General features: G+C 35.1%; 3 protein-coding genes across 9 annotated transcripts in view; 1 reads left to right on the forward strand and 2 right to left on the reverse strand.

The window, feature by feature from the left end:
- LOC108975618 (rho GTPase-activating protein 20) overlaps positions 1-8,664 on the forward strand; it is a 52,789-nt gene extending 44,125 nt beyond the window's left edge. For 2 of the 7 annotated variants that reach the window (XM_018944232.1, XM_018944234.1), the window contains exon 6: positions 896-3,361. In XM_018944232.1, coding sequence (XP_018799777.1) covers positions 896-2,680 — 1,785 coding nt within the window. In that variant the 3' untranslated portion in view covers positions 2,681-3,361. Of the gene's footprint in view, positions 1-895; positions 3,362-5,271 lie in introns of those variants that run through there. The other 5 variants (XM_018944233.1, XM_018944239.1, XM_018944236.1 and 2 more) reach the window with 5 other exon arrangements.
- Positions 8,665-8,751: 87 nt separating this feature from the next.
- LOC108975619 (phosducin-like protein) lies at positions 8,752-10,141 on the reverse strand. The gene has a single exon (XM_018944241.1). The coding sequence runs from the start codon at positions 10,009-10,011 to the stop codon at positions 9,175-9,177; it is 837 nt and encodes a 278-aa protein (XP_018799786.1). The 5' UTR covers positions 10,012-10,141; the 3' UTR covers positions 8,752-9,174.
- An 839-nt stretch (positions 10,142-10,980) lies between these two features.
- Positions 10,981-16,316, reverse strand: LOC108975614. Its single transcript, XM_018944219.1, has 7 exons — positions 16,251-16,316; positions 15,977-16,150; positions 15,360-15,918; positions 15,059-15,303; positions 14,817-14,994; positions 14,354-14,757; positions 10,981-11,088 (listed from the first exon to the last, which is right to left on the reverse strand). The coding sequence occupies exons 1-7, from the start codon at positions 16,314-16,316 to the stop codon at positions 10,981-10,983; spliced, it is 1,734 nt and encodes a 577-aa protein (XP_018799764.1).
- Positions 16,317-22,958: the final 6,642 nt, after the last annotated feature.

Here is a 22,958-nt window from a genome sequence, read left to right on the forward strand (position 1 = left end):
TTTAATATTCGTTAAGGGGTTTTTTCCATTATTAAATAAATCATGCAGGCTTACTCTCACTCTTTCACACATAAATTTTTTATATGGACAATGCTTTAAGATTTTAAATGCATTTTTTTATTTTACTTTTGGTACTTTATTGTTTTGACAGCTCAAATCTGTGCCAGATACATATTATAGTATATACATACTTATATAATATAACACAAACACATAGCACCATCTAACAATCATGTATGCACATCATTTTGTTAATGTAAAGCATCGAAATGGTTACCTAAAAATGGAGTCAGGAAAAATTTCACAGCTTTTTTGAGTTCATATTTGTGTTACACCGAATTCTTTAGTTTTTCACATAATTTTAGATATATGCACATTTTACGCTGTTTATAAGCCTGCTTTATTTCGTGAAAAGGTTCATTGCTGCAGCTGCATTTTTTGTTAAATAAGAAAAATGTATTTTAAACATGAAATTAATATAAAAAACAATAGTACAAAAACATTATACGACTACAAAACTAAGCTCGTAATTTTTTTTGCCAATTCCCCTTTTTTCTCCCGACACCCTTTATATCCGTACAACAACAACAATAACTGGATCATAACGCATATTGGATATATCACGACTTGGAAATGGAATACTTTGTTTCACATCGTTGACAACGTGTTGTGTCCCACTTTTATAAATATAAAACGAAATATTGTTATTTGTATGTCATGCAACACACGTTTACCGTTCACCAACCAATAATCTTTACGAACACCAACAAATTTGCATCTTTAATGATAACAATATATATTATATGTCTATTATATATTTAATATCACCAAAACAACTTATTTCTTCGATACATGTACATAAATTTATTTGAAAACAAAAAACTCACGAATGAAGGTCCATGAGCGCCAAACAGCACGCATGCGCACACGCTCAGAATGGTTTTTGGGTCCTAGAGATAGTGAATTGGCATTGAATTTGCCAACCACATGCAGCAATTGTTGTTTGGCTACTGTTCAAAAGCAGCAGCTGCAGTTACAGCAGCAGCAGCACCCACACTTTCAAACACATGGCTATCTCGGAGGCGGTAGCACACGCGACATGCGCGCACATTGTAGCGGATTTGATAACGACGAGGATGACAATGTACACAATTTAATAGTTAGCAATAGTGGTGGCCATAATGCTAATGCGCTCTATTTGTATTACAAGAAACGGCTGCAACAGCAACAAAAAATGAATGCCAATTCTCAACAGGTAATTCAAACTGAGCATATGGATACGGATGACAGCTGTAATGCTTATGACTATGGGCCACCAACATATCAATGTAAACAGCATTTACAAGTTGATACGTCCAACGTACACTCACAATCATCTGAACTTCGCTTAATGAAGCCAACATCATCGGCGTATGCGGTTGAGTCTAATAGCTCCGGGCGTCACATGTATTTGGATCCGAATACGACAACAACAAATATCGGTAGCTATGTTACCTCACATAAATCTTCTAACAATTATTATTTGTATGATTCGAATGATACCACTAAAGCATCTACTTTCACAACAAATTCTATTGCAACCACTTCTAATTCTACTTCTACAACAACAACTACTACTTTAAGTTTGCAAACAAATTCAATTTCTACTTATGCCAAATTTTCTATTGATATCAGTCACAACTACAACTACAATACTAACAATAACAGTGAAACTATCTATATAGAGAATGCTAACTGTAACAACAATAATATAGAGATTAATAATACTAAACAACCATTGTTAGCAAGTAATCGCCAACATATCTACAAATTGTCTAACACTAAATATTCACATTCAGCTCCAAAACGAGTGTCAACAAATTATGAACCACATCAACGCAATCCTCAACACTTTAGTTCACAAATCAGAAACATTGATTCGCCTTCATACTTGCATACACATTCACAATCACCAAATCATCTACGCCAACATCAGGTATATAAACGTGGTTCAAAGCTGCCCAGTCACTACCATTCGACCGATTCCGTGCGATACTGCGATGTAGACTTAGATGTGGAAATAGTAACCGAACCGACTATGCACACATCTCGCCTATTTTATAGTCCGCGTAAGCAAGTATTCTCTGCTAGACGCTGTAATTCCACACACGATCTTTATAAAATTAATAGCGACGATGTTGAAGTCAACAGCGATCTCGATCATAATTATCTAACATACTCGCTACCGAGCGACCAAAATCGTGCAGATTTCGATACTGTCACGGAGCCATCTATACTCACGAATCGTGTCGAGTCTTGCGAGATATACTCTGGTTCGTCGGAATTTTTCAAAGCTAGTTTGTTGGATAACTCCCTAGCGCCTGTTTCAACAACAAGTGAGATGATTGGTATGAGTGGCTTGCCACTTGCCGCTGCTGAAGAAGTCGATTTTATACACACGTCGCGCTATAGACAGAGTACGCCACGCGTTCAACGCCGTCAGCAACAGCTGAGACGACGGCAACGTTTGGCTTCCACATCGACGCAATATCACTCGATGAACTCAACAAATGCTAGTAGTTTGTTGATGACGGCGGACGGCGGAAACGGCAGTGACAGTGGCAATGGCAGAAACACGCGCACTGACAGCGGCAACAATTTCGTTACAGTCATTTTTAATGTATTGGACTTTTTATTTTAATGCTAAATTAAGTGATAAACTGCTCTACTCTTGCCTTTTTTTTATATTTTTTACTCAAATGTAATGCATTATATGTTGGTATTAACGACATTTTCGGTTGTATTACTAGATTACAGTTTATATACATATGTATGTAAATATGTATATAGTGTACATCTATGTTAATTTGTGTTTGTGTGTAAAATATTTATGTCGTTTTTTTGTATTAGGTTATTATTGTCCTTCAACATTTTATATGATTTTCAGATGAAGTAAATATTGAAATGGTAAATAACTGCCCTTTAAAATAAACACCCTTGTTGATAACATTATCGAAAAATAAGGGGCTCGTAGTATCGTTTCGTCAAATATTTGCATTTTTAGATAAAAAAGAACATAACTCACTATATTGCCTAAAGATGCCAAAATCAACATAACGTAAAATATATTAGTAAAACCTTTCAGCAAAGAACACATTTTTGAATCTAGATATTTTCTAAATAATCTTATTCAACGGAAGAAAATTTCTTTTGATTAGATTCGGTTATTCTTCCACATATTGATTTTGGACAAAAGTATTTTCACAATACTGCTTATATTATATTAAATTTTCGATACCCCTGATCCATGTATTCAGACCTTATCTATTGACGCGGTAAAACGAACGATTACTACAAAGATTTAATGCTTTTTTAAATAAAATCAAAGCAATAAGTTACGGATTATAGGTAGGTGGAAACCCCCTTCAGAATTTTGACTTTATAAATAGAAGCCAAATTAGTTAATATTATTAGAAATTACTTTTTTAGGAAAAAAAACTTTGTACTAATTTGGAACCATATATCCGTAATAGGTTGTCAAAAAAGTCTTGCGGTATTTTTTGATGACTCATGCCCAGCTCTTGACCGATGCTACGGCTGCTGCTATGCCGGTCTCTTTCGACCAATTCAGCCAATTTTTTCGTGGCGCATCTTCGACCACCTCTACACCAGAACGAAAACGTTGAAACCATCGTTGTGCGCTGGAAATGGAAACTGTATTAGGTTTATAAACTGCACAAATTATATTGGCGGCTTGAGATGCATTTTTGCCTTTATCGTAGTAGTACTGTAAAATATGCCGTATTTTCTCTTTATTTTGCTCCATGTTTGCGACGCTATAACTCACGTACGACTTAAAAGAAACGACAATCAATCAAACACGTGTTAGCGTGAGCTTTCCAAAAAGGTATAGCATGACCCGATGCGACGAATAAAACTAGAACTACGCGCTCTCAGCGCCAACTAGCGAAAATTCCGCAAGTCTTTTTTGACAACTTAATATTTGTAAGAATCTCAAGTTAAATTTTGTTAGACCTCATCTTTGTGAAGGCAGTGAAATTGGAAATAATAAAAAATAAAAGAGTCCTTATAGTATTAAATGATGCAATTTCGAAATATGTATACAATTACATTATTTGTATAAAATCATTTAATTAACATCCAATCAAATATGCAGTGTGCGAATTTGGACTTGTATAGATCCAAGTAGACAATTTTGTCACAAAATGAATTGTCAAGTAGAGAATTTCAAAATCTTGCTATCTTTGGACCACAAAAAAATTAAGCATAAGTATTTAGAATATAAACTTTTTTTCTATTTAGTGGTATAGGATATGCTCTCTGAAAATTTGGATTTCTATAACAAATAACTGAAAGAGCGAATATATTACTTAACAAACTCCTGACACCCTTAAGAGTACAAAATTTTATTTATTTATTGGAATAATGTTTTTATTTTTTTATTATCAATTCTTTTAATTTCGAATCCCAATTCTTTTCTGTTTTATTAAAAATAACTTATTTGTTTGTAATAAATATAGCCATGTAAATAATATAGTATATCTCAAATAAATAACATTAAAATATAGTTCCAATAAGTAGGTTTTAATTTAAATTTAATAAATACTAAAAATAGTGTATAATTTTTTAATGTGTCTTATCATAATTTGTTTGTGTGCTGTTTCAAAATAAAAATTATAACTTTAACCTGATATGGTTTTGTGTTTTTATTATTATTTATTGGTTATGTAATTAGTGAATCTGATAAGCTGTTAAGCCTGCGAAAAAGCTTAAAATTTTTTATATGGCGTCTTGGCTATGCTTTGTTTTGTTCCACTTCTGTTTAATTTTTTCATGATGTGCATTTTTTAATTTGTTTTTGTGCTTCAAAAGTTTAACCTCACACTTTCTTAAGTCAAAAACTAATACATTGAACAAAAATTTACTTCTACCCTATTTAAGCTTTTTTTTGTCCTCGTACACACCTCTTACATTGACTAATTCACATTTGCATATAAAAAAAGAAAAACGGAGAACAAAATTAAACATGCATAATTGTTTTAGGAAATGTAATCATGCTTTTTAAATTGAATCCTAATACCTTCTGTCTTACCATTTTTATCTATTTTGCGAATATCCCGTGCAATGACCGTTCCAACAAAAAATCAAAAAAAAAAAAAAAAATGCCCAACTATTTTGTATAATCCACCGACCTTTCCAACGCCAACCAATTGACTATTAATACAAAACGGGACGACTCTCATTTATACCGCTTACAACGGACACACATAGTTGGCAACATCCGTTTGAGTAACAGCGCAGAGTCAATTCAATATCCCGCCACAACTGCACGACGTCCATCCACCCGACGATTAATCGGGTTAAACGTGCCACGGCAATATCCAATGCGTTCTTCATTGCGTCGCAACAGAGAGAAGCAGGTCTGCAGTGGTAATACAATCAACGGCAGTGGCAATAGCGTTTCCGATAGCAATGGCCTACTCACATCAAATGTCGGTACAATCGGTGCTGCTGGCGGTATGTTGCCGGTTGGTACAGCACCGCCATCAGTGCGCAACTCAATTGCAGCGTGCTGCAGCAATATCGGCACCGTGCCTGATAGTCAACATATTCTTGTACCAGCATTTCCATTTAATCGGCTAGAAGACTGCACAAGTTCGTTGGAACGCAAGCGAAGGCAGTTGCGCTTGAGCATGGATGGTGGTAGTGAACGAACTGCTTCAGAAAGTGTGTGCGACAGCAAATGTGGTGATATTAGTGACCTTAACTCTATGCTAATGGACACCACTGATACTATGAAAGACTGCGATAATGCGGAACCAACATACGTTGATGTAAGCGGTAACAACAATTTAGTATATGCGACAACAAGTCTCATTAATAATATGCCAACGCTAATCACAACGCGAAACTTGGAAAACGTCGTAGCTACATCAACGGCGGGCCAAAAAGGAAGAATATCCACACAAAATCCAAGCAGTGATGGTGTTCAAACGGAACAGGCCGTTTCGACAATTACCTTCAAAGCGCCGCGTGTATGAAAATAGTAAATAAGCATGGATCCCCAACTACATAAGGAGTAAGGAATAATCAGCATATCGCAAAATGCTGGTATAGTTAATAAGTCGAAAATCAGATATCCTTCGATATTTTGGTAGCAGTGTTTATATATGTACATATTTTACTGTATTTATAAATCTCAAAATGTGCAAAACAATTATGTCGAAAAATAGCAATGTGAACATTGTAGATATGGGTTCGGCTTTTTTAGGCAATATAAAAACGTATGTATGTCAGCAATTTGAAAATTTTAGACGGCTTTTGAAATGAATTGACGTATGAAGAATACAGAAAAGCTTAACATGCATGTTATACGTGCACTAGAATAGGTTCAATATTTCAAAAAACGTTAGTGATAGCAATATTTATTAGCATAAATTCGATGGAGAATTTAAAAATATATATAAGCATAACATTTTGTCAAACAACAATTCGTTTACATATACAAATGAACATATTAGTACATAATACATAGTTTTTGTTGATTAGAAAATCGTTGGGAATATGTAAATTCGCTAGATAAAATAAAATATCAATACTTTATATGATTGTATATGTTAGCTCACATAATAATACATATTACACATGATGTGCACAAAAGTGTGCATCTATATGTGTAAAAGTATTAATTCGAATTTGTGTTTGGTGTCTTCTACTATTCACTTTATATACTATATAGTATGTACTTTCATATTGATACACAGACAATTGTTTACTTACATTATTGTATTTACATATATAATATATGTACATTATAACGGGTTTATAATTCGTTGGTTTAATTCAGTATTAATCGAATATATTAGTTTAAAATCCTAAGCCACTTACTGCCGAACTATATTAAAGGTCATAACAGTTTATTGTTATATACTGAAACTGTAAAAAATTAAAAATTATTTACGCTTGAATTTGATGAAATAAACATAATTAATTTTTGAAAATAAATAAATAACGAAGTGTGCATGATGAATTAGTTTCCAACACATTTCTTTTATAACAAAGTAGCCAATACTGTATGTACCTCCAACTCGAACATTTCAAAGAAAAATCAAATATTTTTCGAACCTACTATCAATTTGTTTGTACCTAATATTAAATAGTGTTTGTTGAGCTTGAACCTCCAAACGATACAGCAAAGAAGCATAAATGTTCATGTCCAATCCCATAATCCGATCCAAGTTCCCTTATTTAATATTCAAAGCATTATCGTAATTATTCATGTTCTCGCATACAAACAAATTAGGTTACGATTTAATTTAACATAAAACTCTACATTAAGGAAAAGAAAGAGCTTTTGAGATATTAAAGACTTTAAGCCGAAATCATTGTCTATTCCCCTCAATAAGTTTTAAAAATCCACCAAACCACACAATTGTCAAAAGATGTTAGTTCAATTCAAAATATGAAATTTGTATATACATTTTCTTAGCTATGGAAAGCATTTATAAAGAACAAATAAATATTAATGGTTAAAAATTGCCAAGCATTCAGAAAGAAAAGAAATAAGAGCATACTATACAAAACTATTGCAGAGGTAATAGGTTGCAGTTATCGAAGTTAAAATTTGTGGCAGCTAAAAGAGTGAAGTGTTTATAGCTAAAATAAAAAATAAATAAGTAATATAATAACAAAATGATTGATATAAATTAATGTTACTTATTTTCAAATAAAATAATTCATGTACTTGAAAATGTTCATATTATGACTAAGATTTAGTATGAAATGTTTGTAAATATATATAATTGCATATGTGCATAGGTACAATCCCAATGACCTGGAATTAATAATTTATTGAATTTCTTTTTTATGTATTTAAGCATCAACAATTGCTGTTAACATTTTATTAGATTCAAAATGCATATTTGATCGTCGTTTTATACTTGCTTTTATATAGTATATTTGCGTATTTGGTATATCGGAGGACTTCATTACCAATTGTAATTTCCAGTTTATCTAAAATTCCGAATGAAAGCATTTATGTAAAAGCATGTCGGTTGTATATCAAAAAATATATATGCTTTTAAGGTTATAAAGCCTAACAGTAAAAGCTGAATTTCTGTGGGTATAAATCAATCACATATGTAAGTTAATGTATGCTATATAATAATAAATGCTGAAAACAGATAATAAAGATAATATATATGCTTAATAATATCTCATTTATAAAAAAACAATTTCGGTTTACTTTTAATCTCCTAGATTTTTATTGTTTTTAATAATAATAAAAAATGCCTACAGTGTGGCGGTAATCTTAAGTACCAAATTGTGTGGGGTGAGCTTTTACAAGTAAGTATTTATGTACATATGCAGCACTAGCATTCCCATATTTATCTAGAGATCGGTGCTTACAGTTCTGTAACCTTTTTTAAATTGTTCAAAATATGTTCTTGTATGTATTTTAAAACTTCGAGAACTGGCGGAGGCTTTGGACGACCATCTTATTTCTCTTTCTTCTCAACATCAGCCCTAACCAAAATCTGCACCAATTGTTCGGTTGTTAGGGAGAAATTAAAGGCATATTTTTCCAATAACACATTTTTATCCAATTATGAGGAGAATACAATTAACCGTTTCAATTAAGTGCGACTTTGTATGTATTATATTTTTGACCGATCAGGTGTTTCAAATAAGCGGGAAAATTAATTACATCGGATCAGTAGTACTTATGCTAAAACAATAAAACCGAGTAAGTACCCAACAATTTACAATATAGTAATTTATTGCTTTATTTTTCATGCGCATATTTACAATGATTATCAGTATCTTTTACATAAATTCTCATTAGAAATGCTTAAAGTAGAATACTTAAATATCCTTAAGTACCTAATTCGAGCAAATAATCTTATGCTCGCTTAGTGGTCGTTAATGTAAACACTGAAGTATACCTAAGCAAATGATTTGTATTTCAAACTTTATTACTCCTGTTTTTAAATTTTTAGTACAAATTTGAAAGGAACACATTGTAGGCTTAATTTATTTTGATTTAGATCTAGATCGCACAAAATGTATTACTTAGTAAAAAAAAGTATTACATTTTGCGAAGCCAATATTTATATTGATTTCAATCTTCTCTAATTATATAGACTCTAATTAGTTATTTAAAAAAAATGTTTTTTAGTTATACAATGCCTTGTCAACAATTATTCCATTTTCTATTAGAAAGCTTTCCACATCTGATGGAAAGAAATCGTCAGATAAGTCATCTGTAACGCGTACAAAGTTACCAATTAATGCTTGAGCCTTATACACAAGAAGAGCGGGTAAGCCCTTTGCACGAAAATCTCGACTCATGCCAGCAACAGAACTACATATTTTTCCAAATTTTATGGACGGATATTCCGTTGCTAATGTCTCAAGGCAATTATTCAAAGTCGAGCAAGCGCTTATGCTTTTATCGTAAATATGGATTATAACGGTAGTATGTTTATTTTCTTTTTCCACAAAGTCTAAAAATTCATCGTGCATAGTTAAATTTATAACTTTACCAAATTGTTGTATATGACCGCACTGTCTTAGCATTTCGGCCATACGTTGCTTTTGATATTGTTGCAAGAAATCTTCACTCATGAGTTCACTCAATTCAGCATCAATCTCTTCTTGACGCTTACGCTCCTCCTCTTCCTTGGCAGTGGCCGTTGTCATGGATAATTTTTTAGCCAATTCTATGCGCTGACGTTCCGATTCCTCTCTTTTCTCTGCTTGTAGTTGTTTAAAGCGTTGCCAATCTTGTACTACACCTTTAGGTCCAGTATTAGTGCAAACTTGCGAACGATAACCTTCTCCTGGCGGAGGTGGACAGACATCAGAATCGATATAGGCTGCGGTCTCTTGTTTACTACCACTAGAACGCGTTTCTTTTCTTTCACCATCATCACCATTGTCTTCACCTTCACTACTGCTGCAATAGTACTCCAGCTTTTCTCCCATTAATTTATCTTCTAATGTTGCCATTTTTATTTTGATATTTTATTATTTTTATTTATAACAATAGTTTGATATCTCTAAATTTAATTACTGTATTTATTAGTATATATATCTTTTCCTCTAATTCAATTCTACTGCACTAAGTAAATCAGCTGTGACTAAAGACTGAACCACAAATAGTTCTGCACAGGGTGTTTCTTAGTTTTCGTTTGCCATGCAAAATGTCAGAAAGATTCAAGTATTGGCTCTAATATCGTTTCAGTAATTTACTATGTTATGTGTAACTGTTTTTATGAACCACTTTTATTATGACTAATGTAATTATTTTTAAGTGTTATACTCAATGTAAATTTTAGAAAAAACGCAGAACAAAGCGTTAGTATCGATTAACTGCATAGGACACTTAATCCGGATTAACGCTGCCGTCTGTTAATGCTATAAATCAACATTAAGACCATTCACATTCAACTTTTCTCGCTTAGCGTGAAAGTTTATACTGAAACAACGAACTAAAATGTCGACTGTTGCTTGGCACAGCCACTTTTTACACCTGTACAGCACTCCATAGCAACAAAAGTGATCTCTATCCGGCTTCTTTATAGATACGTCGCATGGTTTCTAATCGGCACCGTCCCTTATGTCAATGTTACGTAGTTAACTTAATTTAGTGAAATAAGAATTTCCAAAAATATGTGTGTTTAAAACATAAACCAAAGAAAATTAGGAAATTAAAAAATCGTATGATATCAGTGGTTTAAAGTGACGAATTGTCAAAACCTCTGAGGTATCAAGAATTTATTCATTTGTGACATGTTCCGCTTTTAACTTAATACTTAATACGAGAAACATACATAGTTATTGCAATTTTGAAATATAAGTTGTGTGCTTCAATTGTGTACATAATGTAATGTTGAGTTTATAAAAGTATTTACTGGAATTAATTCACTTTTAATTAAAATCCATGAGAAATTATTCCATATTGTTCTCAAGTGTACATTATACATTATGTGTTGATCGAATTATTCTGAAGATTTCCAATAGCTTTTCTCGAATAGAAAAATGTGGTAACCTTTCCTCTAAGCTACCGAAGTCCGCCTTTTCCAACTGTAAAAGATATACACATCAATATAGCAAAATATTTCAAATATTACATTTCCATAATTCAGACAAATTATAAACTTTTTAATGGCATTGCTGTGCACGTTCCATAAATTTAGTTATGTAAAAATAAATATAATACTTAACAACTACACACTACTGAGGAGTAGTCATCCTTCAAGATGCTATCGCTTGACGCGAATTTCAATAAGGTCTGCGGTTTCACTATCGATATATCGCCCAGTATCCCACGGAGCCCCCGAAAATGTTTTAAGAATTGCATTACGAAGGCGGAACAAGGGCACAAGAGATGCTCCATTGTTTCCCTGGTGCGATGCTTTTGATATTTTCTGCAGTTGTTACCCCGTCAACTATCTCATTGCTATCGCTGACTTTGTGACATGGCACCTATTAGAAGTGAAGTGTCTTGTTCCTCACAAAATTCTAGAGGTTACTGCCTTGACTGCTGATTGGCTGCCATTGTAGATATTAACCGCGGAGTTGTCTATTGACTCATTATATGCTAGCTCCGCGGCTTTCCCAATATCAAAGACATCAGCTTGAAATATGCAGGTAGGCAGTGAAAAAGGCTGCCTTCTCTGGGCAGAATTTCCGATACCAACTCCGTCCTCCATTTTTAAGCCAATTGGAAATTGGGAGTATTTTATCGCTGCTTTCCAAACCGCCATTGCCCACCGATCTTAAAGGTTCTATAAGTAAATTCTCATGCAGCCAGTAGTCGCTCGCCGATTTGTCGTGCAGCGTTAGCAATAGTACAAGAACCGCCATTGGAGTGGTTCGTAGAGCTTCCATTATGCAGATTGCAGCGAGCACCTGAACCCGTTCCATTGACTTTCGGTATATAGGTTTTCGTACGCCTATACTACTGCACCGTAGAGCAGAATTTATTTGCAATAGATGTGCAGTACGAGTGTATAATAGAGGGAGAAATTCTCCAGGTTATGCCGAGCATCTGTCGGCATGTATATAACGCATTGCTGGCCTTCCTCACTCTTTGTTTCACGTTGTGCTTTCAGAGTAGTTTGATGTCCAAAACCAGGCCTAGGGACTAGATGTGGTTCTTGAGGGTGAGCTGGGTCCCACTTATCGATTAGATCCTCCATTAAGGGATTTTGTATTTCCTTGTGACCACAAGAAGGTCTATTTTCTCCGAACTCAATTCCAGACCCGCTTTCGTTGCCCAAGCTTGTTATACAAATATCAGCATATGCCAGTATCTCTGGGGTTTTGCTGGGCAATTTACAGTTTATTCACCACTAATGTCTATAGGGACGGAGATAGCACTCAAACTTACGGAGTTCCTTCGTCATTCTAGCGTCGTTCCATTATGCTTTTATTCTTTCAGAGGTCAAGATGGTTTTGATCCAATATTCTATGGCAGGGTCAACAACTATTGTCTCGATAATATTCAGATTGGATTCCGAAAAAATTTACTTAATGCTCCAGATGTGCAGAAGCACTCCAAAAACGTATTCTTTATATTCTACGGCTCTTTTGATATTAAATTTGCCTTTTGCGCCTTGGACAAGCTTTCAGAAGGCGCTGAGGACCTGATGCGCTTCTCCAATATTTTCTCTAACTTTTTCAGCAGGAAGGAAGTTAAGCTTATTGATTTGTTTCAAGCTGCCTTCGTTATGAAAACTATCCTCACTCCTCTATGAGTGTGGCACATAGTTGAATGAATGATTGTTCATACCGGGCGATTTGTATGGGTCCAATGAGCGGACTGCCTATTACATTTTATTCTCCTTAAAGATGTATTCGGTAAGTTTACTGCACTCATGGCTAATACTTTCTGTATCCTTGCAGTCAGGAAAGTGGACACTGGTTAGGACTTCCAATGAATCTTCACAATTATAGGTCCGCTACTTTTGCGTTTCGTGCAGTCACACCCTTTTTACGCCCTTCATGTGAGTTATACGCTCAAAATCTAAGTCTCTTGCCTAATAGTATCTGCCTGTAGAGATACCCGTTTTTTCGTTTCTGGTATTTCTCCAAACTTCGTGTATGATATTTTCTTCTGGTCTGATGAAAAAGGAGATGGCCAGAGAATGGCAGAGTGCTTAGTGCCACTATTGCATTTCTACTGGTTAATAGCGTTTTGAAAGGGACGTTTCTAAAGGCGGTCCTATATAGGTAAGTTCCCCACCTCGATAAGCTGGCACTAGACTCCTATGTAAAATAAAATTGAGCATTCCCTTTTCTTTCTACTGGATGTAACCGCCAGCCGTTTAAGCTCTGCCGTTGTTGCCTCGCAATCTTCCAGTTTTGCACCACCTCCAATTTTGCATCTTACTATAGGTTTGGAAGTGTTCTGAGCGCTTCTCTTACCGCTAAACCATTCTTCTCCATCAAACGCTGCCGCTTTCTTGCGAAAACGATGAGTCAGTGGCATGCCACCACAAATAGCGAAGTGTGCTCGGCCGTATTTCATTCCCACTATGTCCCAAGCCATCCGCTTCACCTCTTCTTCCTTCAGGTTGGACTTGGCCTCGAGTCGGTTGCATATACTTCCTTCTACCGGGGCCTTGCTTGTTACCAGAGTTGGAATCTTCGGTGACCTACTCATGAAAGTTAAGAAGTTCTTTTTCCTGTTCCGCGTTTATACTCGCAGAATTTTCTTGGTTCGAGTCTTAATTAACTGTGTCATCTGTGCGCTGTAGAGCTGAGTTTGCAGTAGAACTAAAACCTGCTTCCGTTGCAGTGGAGATGTGGCCGCAGGCAACACAGCTTGAAGAATCGTTGTTCCAGCTAGAGGTAGCAGGGTCCTTCCAACGACGTTTGGTCCGCTTCTTTACGTTGTCGATATCAATGTTGAGTTTTTTAATTAGTGGATCTCTACCCCTAGCGTTTTATAACTACCGCCAGGTACCTCATTAGCAAGCGTTAATATGGGTACTTAAAAGCGCGACGATATTTGAGAGAGTCGTTTTATTTTCGCCCGATGCCCGATTTTTCTGTTTTTTTTATGCCCTGTAAATCCATCCGCTCTAGCATATATGCTCTTCCACGTATATCTCAGTCCACTAGATCTCTAAACAACAAGTAGATGTTCCTCCCAGGTTCATTCTCAATAACAGAGCTCATCATCACCGCAACAAAATAGTTTTTGAGAAATTTAAAATTGTTTTTAGCGAATTTATTGCTCTAAGCTGCTGATTGAGAATAAACCCATTTTAAAACACCCAGAGTCTTCTGTTAATTTCACAAGTTTTTTTGCAATTATAGTAAGAAATAAATAATTAAATACCTCATCACATGAGTCCGACGCATTGGAATTTTCTAGCGCCAACCGTTCAGCAAACGACACAACGCCACACCAAGTACGAAAATCAATTTCCTTAGAAGATTCTTCATTTTCGTATTCTAGTAAATGTAATATTTTCGATATATTTTGCTCGGTGCCATAAAATTCTAAAACGTCTTCTAATGCTTTCGGAAAGCAGCTGAGTGGTATTTTACGTTCTACGTACTCGTTTAGCACCCGATAAGAGTCGTCTTCGGCATTGTCATCATTCCTTACCATATTGTCTGTTGTTTCATCACGTTCTATTACTTCTGTCGGCAAATATTGCAGGAAAACTCTTTTGAAAAGCTGCTTTCGTTGGTCAGAGACCCACACATATTTGCCTAGATAGCCTAAAACAGTCATTTCTGAAAATTAGTGCTTAGTAACCATATGCTTTGTTGATATGTAATTTATAAATGCGAACCTTCTAGTAATTTCGGATCCAACGGTACATCAAATCTTGTTGCTGACTTTGAAAGCTTCCGTGGCAATTTGGCTTTGAAAGTGAATGCAAGATTTTCATATTTCTCAACAGTTCTCTTGTTTGGTTTTGGTTTCTCCTCTGGTAAATATTTAAAAGCCTCACGTAAAGCGCGATTCAACTGAGTTTACGGAATAAATTATAAAAATCGTCAATAATTAAATCTCTACTTCCCTGAGACTTACATATTTATCAAAAGTATTTTCGATAACATCGATATCCAGTTCAGTTTTTAAGGCTTGAAAAGCTTCGTCCGTTAAAAAACTGTCTTTCAAAAGTATTGGTTCACTCTCGCGTTTTTCCTTGCTTGGCAGCAAACTAGCCGCATTGGGTATAAGACTTGGACGTGTGCTCGGGTTCAGTGAGTCCGGACCGAGCGCAGCGACTTGTGTTTCAGGATCTTCGCTAAGGTGAAATGTAGCTGTAGTTGCTAAAAATAAGTGCTTAATTAAGTGTTTTCTTTACAAAATCCAATATATAACAAACTTGTAGTGGGTTTTAACTTTTTTCTCTTCTTGCCACGCCGTATGTCCTCGTCATCTATATGTTGCTCATTAATACAAGTTTTTACTTTCTTTGTGTCAACGCTTGCCATATCTTTCACCCCATCACCAACTTGCACGTTACCCAAAGAGGTATTAGGCCGCAGTTCTTCGCCACGTAAGTGCTTGCTTTTGCGCTCCTCATTTGCACCGGCACTTTTCGGCTTAAGTCCACCGGTGCCGGTGTTGCTTTGTGATATGTCTGATGAAGGTTTCCAATAAAGCGTTTCCTGAGAGTGTGTTCTTCGCAGATCCAATATAATCTTTTTCCTCTTGATTATCTCATTTTTACCCAATTCAGGTGTTATACAGCGTCTATTGTTCAAGAATGAACTTGTGCTGTTTCTAGTTTGCACACTGGTAACTGTCGGAGTTGGTGTCAGCGGGCGTGAGTCTGTGTCCGTGTAASGTCGAAAAAGGTCTTCCGGTATATTGTCGGTATCATGAAGTAATGTCGCAACGTTTTTATCTTGCTGCAACTGCACACTTTTGCCATCCACTGTCTGAAATATGAATATCAGATATCCGACTTGAGATACATAAAAGCAAGACACAGCTTACCAGTGACGTTTTCATTTGACTTATTATATTTTTTAAGTCTGGTGGCGCTGGATGGTTACATAGTACCGAACAGCCCTTGGCAAAAGGATTATACAGTCCACCCAGTGGTCGTAGTGATAGAACTACTGGGGAAGCTTCAAATTTGAGTGATAAAGCTTCTGTAGATTTCTCCCGCTTTTTGATTAAACGATACACTTTATATGAGTACAATTTGATGAACAATTCGGCGGTTGAATAGAAATACCTACATATTACCGAAATTTTTCACAATTACCTTTTCTTTTATTACGAAGTTTCTCTTCTTAGCTGGTACCAAGCCAGTCCTGCTTGTTGTATTCATTGCTGATTCAAATAACTAAGTAACTGTTTCCCACAATTTCAAAACTAATTTTGTTTGTTTAATAAACTTTGCCCGTTGCCAAGCGAATATGCTGATAACAATTTATTAAGTATATAGACATAATACTAGATACAAATAGGCTGAAAAGTCTTTGCCTCATAAATAAAATAAAGCTTGTGGAATGAAAATAAGGTTACATATATTCCTACAACACAGGTCCTACAGTAACAGTTCGACAGGGTAAAGACTCGAGCCTTTCCAAAAAGACGTTTGTTTCCCTTGATCACTTCATTTTAGTAAAATCTTTTTTCAGCGCGACATTTTTTAAGTCTGGGAGAGAGGCAAAAGTCAAAACTTGGTTAAGGAACTAGTTCATTTAATTAAATTTAATTTATCGAAATTTACAAGGTGACTAAGTCGGAGCGCTGTCTTTTTGAGAGAGCAACGAGGTACCCATCACGCTCAAAGTTTTTTCAGATGTTAAAATCCATTCAATTGAACGACGAGTTGAATTCCGCGTAACTGATTATCTATCTGTCCGTTATTCCGTCCGTGCAAGTTGAGTAAGATATCCAGATGCAGATTGATTGGATCACTGCGACGCCCACAAAACGCCATTAATGTATAAAGTGCCATAACTAAGCACTAAATTAAGATATAAAACTCTAATTTGGCACAGAGGATTGTAATAGCAAGACACAAAATAAAAAAAAATACTCTAATAAGTTTAATGTACATATCTCCTAAACCACTAAAGCTACAACAACCAAATTTTCTTAGCGCAAAAAATAAATAAAAACAAGGAAAGTCCTAAGTTCGAGTATCACCGAACATTTTATACTGTCGCAAGTGATAATCGAGATTTCATTATCCGTCATTTACATATTTTTTATTTTACTGTAAAATTAATTAGATTAGATCAATTTGTGTACTTTGAGTATTGAATTGCATTTTCATTTATTTTAACTGTATTGAGGACTATGTAAAAAACAAAAACAATCGTTTTTCGAAATTAATGCACATTTTATCACAGGAATAAGATTATACAGGTTTGACTTAGAAGTAATAAGTATTATATATTTCAATAATTAGATGTTATATTTTTAAATTCTAAAGATATGTTTTTACAAATAGCAAAATGTATGGTACTTACATTTCATTTCTTCTTAAAATATTTACTTCTACTTTATATTTATACAAATTCTTATATATTAACAAATTATACAAATGATTTAAAATTTCTTAGTTAAAATATTTATTTATTAATTCATAATGTCATATTTTAACCTATTCTAATGCCCTTATGTGTGAAAAAGATACTATTGTACATAGCCTTAGTCCGAAATAGAGACACAAATACCAGACATGATATCTATGCACTGTCTCATAAGTGATAGCATCAACATGAGAATGATCCATGTTTGAAAATGCCCAATCAATTTCCGTCCCCGCAGGTGTAGTTGAAATATACACTAAGCAGGGAACTAAAGTTTTTTATCTTGAAGAAGATTTTTTATTGTGGACCCTGTAGACTTTAAACAAATGTTAAAATCTCCAACAATTAAGACATTTTGATTGCACRAATCTGTAGTAAGAATTTCTTGAAGTTCTGCAATAAAAACCCTGAGGGGAAAAGCTGGGTTTCTGTAAAGAACCAGAATATTGTTGTTGAAACATTTAAACAAAACTGCTTCTAAAACTTTGCGGCCTGAATAAATTTCTTTATAATCTTCGGTTCTATAGAGCTGGCAACACTATGCTTTGCATAAATTATAAGGCCCCGTTTGTTTCGGTTACTTGTCTCTGTGCTATCTATCCTCAGCTCGTTTATAAGAGTAAATCCTGGTATCTCAAAATGTTCAACAGGAATGCTCCAGGTATCTACGAAGCATAAAATATCTGAAGATAGCAGCAGACAGTCGCCTCTTATATCATTAATGTGAGCGGGCTATGAGCATTATGAAATAAGATTTGAAGTGCTGATGATCGAGAAATCATAAAATTTAAACTTGTAATCAGGGCTTTAGATGTGCTCAATTCCATCATTTCCCTAAATACTGGATCCGATTCAGAAAATTTACTAGGAGGAATAAAATTTCCGACAATAAAGAGACCTACTGCCGTAGTAGCTCGACTACAAGCGACATATATCGAAGCTCTAGGCATTCTGGGTCGAGTATGAACGACAACTTTATTATATGTAGCACCCTGACTTTTGTGAATAGTTATTCCCTCAGCTGAAACAACTGAAAACTGATTTCTTTCAATTATAATTTGCTCATTTCTTTTATATTGAAAAGATCTAATAACTTTTTCAATTGCGGTCCAAGAAATTTCTAGAGGATGAGGCTTTTTTGATCGTGCTATCAAACCAAGAGAAATTTCCAAGAATTTAATCCAAAGAATTACTGGATAATCAATTTGCATTAGTTCTCCAGTTACCCCATTAACTAAACCATCACATGTGTTTATATTCACTGTAATCATGTAATAATCAGTGGTTTTTAGTGTCAACTTATTAGGAAGTCTCTGTGTTTCAGAAGTTTTGAAAAGTTGAACTCTTTCCAAAATATTCCCTTGTTGATCACCTATACCCATTCCTCATACGGAGTCTTTGGCAGTTGAAGAAATAGCTTCACTTGTAATTCGACTGAGCTTAAGGGCATTGAAATTATTTGTCTCTTCGTTTGACCAAAATAAATGGATCGCATCATCGGGGACTTCTTCAGAATTAACTACCCGAGTTTGAATTAATGATATRTCATCATTTGTCATAGTGCCAGATGCCATACGGTTTAACGCAATAGCAAAAGCTTGATCTTCCCTTTGTCTCATTATTTCCGTTAATTCAAAATATTTGAACAAGTCCCACAAAGGAGAACCAACTAAAGTRCTGTAAGCATCATTAGGGTTAGAAGAAAATATCCACYTATCTCCAACAGGTGAGAGTTGCTTCAAATCTCCAAACACTATAATTGGTATGCCACCGAATGGGTTGTTTGTTTTAAAAATTTGTTTAAGCCTAGCATCAACATAGCTAAACATTCGAGCGCACACCATTGATATTTCATCAATTATGATTAGTTTCAAATCAGCAAGTTTGGAATACAAAGAGTTAACTATGTCACTGCTTAGGGGCCTCAACTGTCTATTCAGCTGATTTACAGGAAGAGAAAATATTGAGTGAAGTGTCAGTCCACCTATCCCGAATGCTGCTTTACCCGTAAGTGCACAAAGGAGAACTTTATATTTAAACCTTGAACTAGAGAAAATAATTCCTCAACCGAAATTAAAGGGGGTAGTTTAATAAGCATAATATTGCAATCAGATTCAGTACAGTTATCTTTTGTATGTTTGCTATGCAACTCCAGCAAATTAATATTAGGGCTTATTTCTCTAAGTGCTAACTCCCGAAACTCATTTTCCACAACAGGTAGTTTGCTTCTTCTAAGTCTGTCTCATTATAAAGACTTTCTAAGACACTTTCCAGTTCTCTTTGATCAAAAACATCATATTTTTTCGATTTCCCTCAATTAAAATACGGTGAGTTACACAAGTTAGCTCATTATCATTTTCAATAAGATCTTGCTGTTCATTCCGATAGAAAAACATTACCATTTCGCGGAAATACTCAACTATGGTCACATCAGGACTAAACCTTCTGTACCGAATAATAATTAGTTTGGTACGTTTTTTAACAAAACCGCTACCGTCTCTAAGTGCAATGGGTACCCCAATATCTGGTACGTTATTATCTTCCCTCTCTTCTTCTTCATGATCACTGTCTTGCACTATTCTATTGGATTTCACAAATTTAAACATAGATGCAAAATCTGCTAAGCAAACAGTTTCTAACTAATCAGGCCGCTGCACATAACGGTCTAAAATACCAGCTACAAATATGTCAGTAGAATCACAAGGGAGGTTCCGAAGTTCCGCCCTAGGTTTTACCATTCGAACGCGTTCCTCCGGTCGTGAGGTATTTATAAATATTTCTCCATCACTAGCTTCCGAAAGATGAAGCCCAATGCAGCAATAAACAGCTTCTTGTGCAGATATTTCCGTGCCTAATATAAATTTATGACCTATATGTTGAAGTTTTTGCTTTATTGCATAATTTCCGGCATTTACTTCTGATATAGTTTCATTTAAGAGCCTAGAAATTCCTCTGTTCGATTTGTTAATATAATTAATTATATAGGAACAGCAAGCATATGCATCCTGTATATATTGGATATCCATATTAGCCCTATGGAGTTCCGAAATAAGAGGATTATAAGCATTTATAAAACGATCTTGCATTTTTCTTTTCAGAAAAATTTTAGGTTTTAATAAGCTTGATCTCGGAGTTACCAAATAGTCATCAAAAGACATGTTCATTCTATTATCGCTCAAGAAATATTCAAAATTATCTAAATTCGATATATCTTCTGTAGTCAGAGTTGAATTTAAAACATTTTGAATTGTAGAAAAGTTTTCCTTATGCCTTTCCAAATCTTGGGTTGTGTCTGGAAAATGAAGCAATATTTGTGTGTAAGGCATTGGTGGATATGGTAAACCAAAACGACAAAATTGTTGTCCCCTTATTTCCCTAGTACACGATCGGCTGTGGTTATGCATTGATAATCTAAATAATGTTCCAAGTGGCTTACTGAACCATCTGTTGAAACATAAGTGTCAATGAAATCAATGACTTCGGAGAATGTCTCAGGATTTTGAAGGTTGATCTTGGGAGCATTATTAAGCCAATATATGCCATGTATATGCGGGGAACCTCTCTGTTGAAACTCTACTCTCCAGTAATAGTTTTTTACAAAATGTATTCCAAAAATGCCGGTATTACCTTTAAAAAGTTTAAGGATTTGCCGGTAGCGGTAATCAAAATATCTAGCACAAGTAACCGCATCTGAACGGATTAAGCGATATCTGTCTTGGGTTGATAAAATGTTGGCTTCTTCTTGTGAAATATCTTTTGAATCAACAGTTTTCGACAGAATAACCAACAGCTGAGATTCAGCAGCCGATAGAGTTATGAAAAAGGTTGGAAGCCCAAATTGGCGAATCATTGCAATTGCTTTTTTTTCTCAGCTTCCCAGTGAGCAGGAGAGGATCTAGCACCTTTCAAAACTTTGTAACCGTCATCATGTTGAATCCAGTTTTGAACAAAGAAAGTGAAAACTTTCGAAGGCAAATGGATGTACTATTCTTAATTTGCAGTACTAATTTTTTATAGTCGTAGAACAACTTTGGAATGGTACATGATCTGCGGTAAAAGCGGCGAATTTCGGAACGTACTTTCTTACTGTATGTTTCAGAGCATGTACGTTTCTGCCCAACGTATATTATTCCAAATGTCAATTCTTCCGAATTATTATCTTGAATTATGTCAATTAGCCTTTGCCCTTCCCCTGGCGCTATAACTAAACGGTTATATTCCATGTTTTCTATAGGAATATTGTCTAAAAGAGTCTTTTGACCACCTGGGTTCAATTCTGCAGGTACGGGTGCTATGGGAATGTCTGAGTGATTATTATGGGTAGTCTGTTCCTCATAAAGAGATTGAACCAATCTATCATCTTCAGCAGATGCAGCAAAGGGAACTTCTTCTTGGTTATTAAAGCCTGAAATCCAATTCTCATTTATGTGTATATTATGCTCACGATACAGAGGAGTATTCACTAAAAATCGCAAAGCTTCCATAACCTTCGCAGGCCGTATGGTATCAGTCATATAATCATGATTGTATTACATACGTCTTCTTAAGTGAATTTGTACCACATGAGTTTGATCAAAAGTCCTCGGTAGAGATGTCACAACATTATTAACAGAAATAGGTATATTGACAACGGCACCTTTAATCGAACTTTGGCCTTGATCTCCCAAAGGACGAATGGTCATAAAAGGCAATCGAAGTATTATTAGCCTTTCTATATCCGGAAATCCGGAATATCCGGAAAGTCTAGACCATTTATCAAACATATTTTTGGTATGTTATTTTTGGCAATCCCATTTTTGCAAGTTAAGCAAAATTTGTAGTTTCCATTTTCAGAAGGAAACTTTTGCTTTAAAAAGAAAGCAGATGTAGCATCTGGGTGAACTTGAGTTACAGTTCCGAAATTTAACTTGCGTACTTGATGTGGAAACCATAATCCCCTACAGCAAATCAGTGGGACCTTTCTTTATATTTTCAAAATAAATGCTTCGAAAATCGCTTTAAATGCCACCATTTGCAAAAATATCAAAGACATTATTTTCTCTGTTTAATATATTTCGTTGGGACTGCCTTTCGTTTTGAATTTGCCTATTTGCCAAGTTTCCTCTATGAATATGGACCTGATTTTGTTGTTGACGTCTTTGATTTAAAATTTGTTAACTTGCACCCCTCCTGATAAGCTGTCGTCGTTGCGTTTCTCTCTCCTTGTTTCAGGATTTCTTCCAGAACGTTCTCTTTGTATTTGATCACGTATGCGCTCTAAATGTCTACAGTTATGATTTCGTCTAAGTTCTCGGTGTACTACGGTATTATGAGACTGCTCATTTGACCGAATAATAGGGTTTTGGCGTCAAATTCTATGTTGCCTTGAATTTCCACTTTGCTCAGCAGACCGAAGATCTGGGTTCTCCCGCCGGGACCTATGTTCT

The sequence above is a fragment of the Bactrocera latifrons genome, unplaced genomic scaffold, assembly GCF_001853355.1.
Source record: "Bactrocera latifrons isolate USDA-ARS-PBARC rearing strain unplaced genomic scaffold, ASM185335v1 scaffold_672, whole genome shotgun sequence".
NCBI classification, from domain to species: domain Eukaryota; kingdom Metazoa; phylum Arthropoda; class Insecta; order Diptera; family Tephritidae; genus Bactrocera; species Bactrocera latifrons.

Bases quoted from the DNA above. Each gene is read 5' to 3' on its own strand.
- LOC108975619 (XM_018944241.1), bottom strand. From the start codon at position 10,011: ATGGCAACATTAGAAGATAAATTAATGGGAGAAAAGCTGGAGTACTAT.